Source organism: Acyrthosiphon pisum, chromosome X (assembly GCF_005508785.2).
Source record: "Acyrthosiphon pisum isolate AL4f chromosome X, pea_aphid_22Mar2018_4r6ur, whole genome shotgun sequence".
Taxonomy (NCBI): Eukaryota; Metazoa; Arthropoda; class Insecta; order Hemiptera; family Aphididae; genus Acyrthosiphon; species Acyrthosiphon pisum.
The window spans coordinates 54,466,169-54,472,833 of record NC_042493.1 but is presented as its reverse complement, the minus strand read 5'-3'; the positions used below and the strand labels follow the sequence as shown (position 1 = coordinate 54,472,833).

Here is a 6,665-nt window from a genome sequence, read left to right as displayed (position 1 = left end):
AAGTCCGATACATATAATTAGGCACAAGGAAAAATACTATGTAATGCACAATCAAACTTCTAATTAGTATTAATATAAATTGTTACTAATTAAACTGAAAAAAATTAAATTTTTAAAAAATATTATTTTTTTGACGACAGTTATATTTAATTAAACTGACAAATCATAATACTAAATAAACATTATTGTCATCGATTTTTTTTTTTTTAATAGATAATATTTTATATAACGATAGTTAATGCTCAATTTAATTAAGAAATCATCATCATTATAATATTATATTAATATATTATAATGTATATTGTACCTATATTTTATTTATGTGTAATAATTATTTCATTTTTTTTTTTTTTTAGGTTTTTATATTAAGTACATAATTATTATCATTGAATTTTTTTTAATAAATTATTTTAAATATTATTATGTATATAATATACCTAATATTCCGGATTTTTTTACTTCTGACTTTTTTAGCACGATTCCCTTAATATAGTCTTGTATTCTTTTTAGTAAATTTCTATAATATTCGAACAAAAAATGTAATGTTTTGTTTACAACACATATTGATAATATAATGATATATTAATATACTTATATTAATGAATACATAAACCCATGGTTTACAACAATATTGATACATTGTTATATTAAATGTAGGTACCATAGTTGTTAACATAAAAAAGAGGAGATACACTTTATGAACAATGGGGTTATAATTAGATATTCTAGCATTTCAAAAGCTAGAGAAAAAAATTAAGTGTCCCGACCCCCTCCCCCAAAAACAAAAAATTTCTTCCTACGGCATTGAAAATTATGTATCATTAGCTTGGCTTACTCTGCCGTAACGAACGTTTTGTTGAAAATATTACCTAGGTAATAAATAAATATACTAAATAAGTAATAACGCTTTTGTGCGCTCATTTTGTTTTTGAAAATGTTCAAGTGTTTATCAAAATGTTATAATCATTAAATATTAATCAGGTATAATTAAAGGAAACTAATATATTTTATAGCAACGCAATATCTTTGTACGATTGTAATACGGAAAAAACTTATATGGGTGTGACGTCTTCTTAATAACAAATAACAATATTTATGAAATTTATTTACATAAAAAATACTAAGACATACACGGTTACGCGCATGTTTAGACACTATCAATACAAAAGAATGTGTAATACAACAAATTATAATAATAAGTCATGATATATATAGGTTAGATACTTAGGTATTATACGTATAAAACGTGTATTATAGGTATTACAACTTACATTACACAGGTAATATAATGTTTTGGTCAAAAGGTGAGTAATAACTATAGTATGTTTTAACTTATAATACATTCTTGTTTCTTGGTCCATGGCAACCACCTGTTGAAATCTTTTATATCGTATCTTCACTGCAATGCAGGCTGTTCGACGTTTTATTTAATTGTATTGGCTATCGTTCGATAGTTATACCGACATATTGTTCGATAATATTATAACAATGTAGGTACCTAATATTATAATAGGATAATTTTCTTTTAATGATTATTTTTAGTATACTGCTAAATGATGTAATCTTGCATTTTCGATAAGTTTCACGGATGATTGTCGTTTGTTAATAATTATAGTTATACCAAATTATCGAGACTATCGATACGTTCGATTGGTAAGAATGCACAGGTCACGGACAATCGATAGGTGACTCATCTCTACGGGTGCATACGGTTCTTGTCGTCTGAACTCCGATCTCAGTTGTTTGGACGTTGACCACATGTTAGCAGGCGTTGCATCACTTCCGATCGCCACTGCCACCACATACGAGTTGTATGCACACAGTCCGTGATCGTATTTCATGAACCCACAATAAAGACGTTTAATTCAATTTTTTTTCTCGATTAATTCGCATACAATTGCTGCTTATTGTTGGCAGGTACGATGCAACTAAAATCTAAGCACGCTTCAAATGGATTCCATATGTAAGTCGCAGAGCGTTCTCAATACTTGTAGTCTAATGTTGGTATTAATGTTGAATCACAATATTTTTTTTTATTGTAGTAACTGGATTAATCTGATCGACAACGATACGGGAGTAGTATTGTGGTATACCAATGAAAACTAGTAAGACCGTTATGAATAATTTAATCACGCGTACAAAAACAAATTTGCTGATTAGATTTTCAAATATATATATATATGCATGCTATTTATATATTAATTATTAATAATATTATTATTATGTTAGCGCACTGCCTGGTATAGAACACGAGGCCATAATGCCTAGAAAAGTATTGGATTGTAGAGCTATGACCAGAACCATACACTTTTCATCCGAGCATCGAATAAATCATCTTAAGTTAAAACACAGGGAGTTTTTACAGGTACCAACTAACATATTATGTATATTTTACAATATTGACAAAATGTGTTGGCTCTATAGTTTTTTTTTGTATAGTATTTGTTAATTAAAAAATATATAATAATACATTTAGGGATGTTGCATTGAAGAATGGGATTCTGAATTCGGTACTGTTTTAGCCAAAACGGCTGAAACTTGGGAAACTACTTTTATACCTAGCCAAGGAAGTACATCGTCATATGCAAATGTTTTAAGGTACGTATAGGTATCTAAACTTTGTTCAAGGAGACAACACACGTCACCCTGGTATCGAAACCAGGTCTTCTAAGACAGATGCGTAAAATAACCAATTCTCATCGGTTCACAGGGTATTATCTCATTGACCAAAGTATTGGTACCTAAATTTTTCTAAATTAAATTTCTTTTCTTTTCAATAACATTTATTTTTATGATAATAACGTTAAAAAATATACATGCCGAAGTAGTAATTGTATATTAGTATATTACCTACACTTACCTGATTTGCTTGAAATTTCTTTTTAGATTTTCCAAAAATGTGTAGGTATTATCTTAATCCCAGTTCAATAAAATTCTAAAATTTTACTTTTGGTTTTTAAAATTATTACCGCTCCAATAATTACGCGTTATCCTGCATAACATGACAAATGTTATAATTTTTGTGTTTCAAAAAAACGTTTTCAGATTCTCATATGCATACCCAACGTATTTACATCATAATACGTTATTTTTATACTAGCGATCTTATAAGGTCTTATAAGAAACATATAACAATTAGATAACCTTTTCCTTCTTATCGTCGAAGTCAGCCTCCATTTAAAAGCAGGCAATATTTACAAAATAATATTATCAGTTATCACAGTATATATGTACGAGTACCTATATGAATAAATGTAAAATAAAAATAAACATTACCTGATTCATAAATGGCAGCCGACTTAAACATTAGTTAAAACTGAACTGTAGTATAAAGAAGGCATTTAGTTGTTGTATATATTAATGGTAGTGATATATTAATACAGATCTGTAAATTTCAAAACAACTTAAAATTTTTTTTTTCTGTACTTATTGTCATACAAAACTTGACAACTATTCTTTTAGGATGATATGGGGTGAATAGGAACACAATATTTCATGGGTTCGATTTTACTGCTGCTTTGCCAAAGGATTTACAATTTTATATTTTGTTTTTTATTTTATTATAACACCTAATATATTGTATAATGTTCATAATTTTTTTAAAAAAAATATAAATTAAGTTACTATTGACCATTCTTATTTTATAAAAAGAATATCAATTGTTTTTTGACTGTTCCTATTCACCTCATTGCCGGGTCAATAGAAACACATTTTTGAAAAAATATATAAAAATAATTATTACCTAAACTTAAATTTTATAATTGGTTCTAAATATGTTCATGTGTGTGTGGGTTTTCTTAAACAATTTTCAGAATATGGATACTATAAAAATTGCATGCACAATCTTAAAAAAAAAACCATTCCCATAAACCTTATTTTACGGTATTAGGTACTTACTATTTTAAACATTTTAAATCTTTCAAAAATCATAATAATATATAGGTAATAAATATAGTATAATATTGTATACACACCATGGTGGTGCAGTGCACTGCAGTGTCTTATAAGAATAATTTTTTTTTTTCCAGTGGTAATTTGTTAATAGAAACAAATTTCTATGATGGTGATAAATTGATAACATCATCAAACATCTTAATGTTTTATGAATAAACATCAACTCCGGTGCAGATTGACATCTTCACTTAGTAGGTTTACAATATTGGGAACAAGAGATTTATTTTTATAATACTGAAATTTTAATTTCAAACCTATTTTCTTTTTGTACAAAATTAAAAGTAGTAAATTCTGATGTTCAATTATTATCAATAAAAATGTAATATTAAAATATTTATAGAAACATTAATATATTATATTATTGATAACATTTATTTTAATTTAAATTGTACAAATTTTGGTATGGAAATAAATAATTTATCAAAGACATATTATACTACACTCAACATCAGATGTAATTTTGGCGGCTGACAAAAGTCGGGACGAGACATACCTAAACATTAAGAATATACAGATGAATGATTCAGTAGGGTTGACAAACAGGTATTGCCTGACTGCTGTCTATGTAAAACTAATCACTGCCAGGATTACATCTTATGTTGAATAATAAAAAATTCATAATGTAGAGATCAACATATCATTGTAACTCAGTGTCGGTCTAGTAACTAAGCCCTAGGCCTAGGCGAAGCAAATTATTAAAAGGGCCTCTCAAAGATAATCATTTACAATTTTTTTTGCCAGCCTTTGTAAAGTAAGAAAAGCTAAATAGTTAAATGCTAATAATAATTACAAACTATGAATCACAATAAGTATAGTAAATAATAGTATTATATAAAATCATATTAATAGTTATAAATATAATTTCTATTGTATCATTACTATTTGTAGATTTTTAAAAATAATTGTAAATAATGTACTGTTCAAATGCAAATGCAAAAAAAAAATACTGTATCTACAAACAAAGATTATATTTTCAGCTATTTTACATTTTACATTTTATACAATAATATCTACATACAAAATATATGTATAAAAATTAAATAAACAGAAGTAAATTGTTAAATTGTGCATTTAAATGTTTATATTAGTGATCCGTTTAAGACATATTGGTGAGTTGGCTATATTGTCAATACATTTTTACTGGGATTTTCAATATCTTTTTTTACAGCCATTATCATTAATAATACCAAAGTTTCCAGCTTTATGGTTAATCGTACCTAGTTTTATTTTTATAATTTTGAATTTTAAAAAGCTGTCTTACATGACACTTGTGGGAATGATAACATTATTATAAATTTGTAAACTATGAATAAGTTACAAAATAAATTTGATTGAAAATATAATTATAACTATAACAAGAAAACAATAAATATTAAATACAATTTCCGAAATTGATTGTTTTGGTACATCTTTACTTTCACTATCACTTGCATGAATAGGGTGACCATACGTCCCATTTAAAACGGGATTGTCCCTTTTCTAATTATCATGTCCCGTTGTCCCGAGAAACTTTGAATGGGACACTTTTTATCCCGTTTTCAGAAGATTGTCCCGTTTAATCCTGTTATCTCCATATAATTAAATAATAATTTATGAATATTTGTAAAAGAATAAAATAAAACATATTTAAAACTTGAAACCAAAGTTATGAATAACAGATTAACATTTCCGTCGTCAAAGTGAATTCAAAAAAGTTTAACATTTATTTTGCAAAATAAGAAACAACAAACCGGTTGGAATGTGGATGAAGATATTCTTTTTGATGAATATAATCATGTAATTAATGTTATAAATGAAAATTTAAATAAATGGCAGAATAATTATGTTCATGTGGAAGAAAGATGGTGTGCTATCTATAAAATTTTAAATAGTAAAAGTATATCGATAAATATTTTTTGGAAGATTGTAGAATATTCTCTAGCAATGCCTGGAACAAATGCTGCAATTGAAAAAGTATTTTCCATCACTAATGTGTTATGGACGGACGGAAAAAATTGCTTTCACGTTCCTACTATCAAATCAATTATAATTCTTTTAAAAAAATATTTGTGTAATGATTTTTATGATTTTTTGTTAACACAACCAAAGCTATTAAACGCAATCAGTTCATCGCATAAGGACAGTAACGGCACTACAATAGATAATAAAGGAAATGATGAGCAATCGACATCACCCCAATAAAAGTAAACAAGTGTTTTTTTATTAAAATATTAAACAAGGTAATTAAAAAATATTTTAATTGTAACTATAAAATGTAAAAAATAATTTTAAAAAATGTGTATGTTTTTTTAGAGTATTTAATTTGTAAAAACAAGTGGTTTTTTATTAAAATATTAAACAAGGTAATTAAAAAACATTTTAATTGTAACTATAAAATATAAAAAAGCAGGTAAGTGGATGTCGTTCTGCTGTACAGTAGATTACAAGTGGGTCATTGTATAATGGTTGTATTAAATTAGAATTCAATGATATAATATCATTGTATAAGAAAAACGATTCTGAGCGGAGACGGTTTGTCAGTCTGGATATTTTATATTGTTATTATTTATTTTATCATGTAGGTAATCAAGTTGAACTAATATTAAAATATTACAATTTTTTATTCGTTTCTATGGTGATGAACAAAGCGTTAGAAATTAAAATCCCATTTTTAGCGTTTTTTCGTAATTTTTCGGTGGTTTTTCCAGTGGCATTAAATAACTATTGAGAAA

The 6,665-nt window shown here is 26.5% G+C and overlaps 1 protein-coding gene across 1 annotated transcript; it reads left to right on the top strand.

Annotated features, from left to right (window-relative positions):
- The first annotated feature begins 1,754 nt into the window (after positions 1-1,754).
- On the top strand, positions 1,755-4,220 carry LOC107884784 (retinal rod rhodopsin-sensitive cGMP 3',5'-cyclic phosphodiesterase subunit delta-like). The gene is made up of 5 exons (XM_016807610.2): positions 1,755-1,963; positions 2,043-2,105; positions 2,230-2,365; positions 2,477-2,598; positions 4,029-4,220. The coding sequence occupies exons 1-5, from the start codon at positions 1,923-1,925 to the stop codon at positions 4,108-4,110; spliced, it is 444 nt and encodes a 147-aa protein (XP_016663099.1). The 5' UTR covers positions 1,755-1,922; the 3' UTR covers positions 4,111-4,220.
- The last annotated feature ends 2,445 nt before the right edge of the window (positions 4,221-6,665 follow it).

Coding starts and splice junctions, on each gene's coding strand:
- LOC107884784 (XM_016807610.2), top strand. CDS start 1,923: ATGCAACTAAAATCTAAGCACGCTTCAAATGGATTCCATAT. Junction 1,964..2,042: donor GCTTCAAATGGATTCCATAT/GTAAGTCGCAGA, acceptor TTTTTATTGTAG/TAACTGGATTAATCTGATCG. Junction 2,106..2,229: donor TGGTATACCAATGAAAACTA/GTAAGACCGTTA, acceptor TTATTATGTTAG/CGCACTGCCTGGTATAGAAC.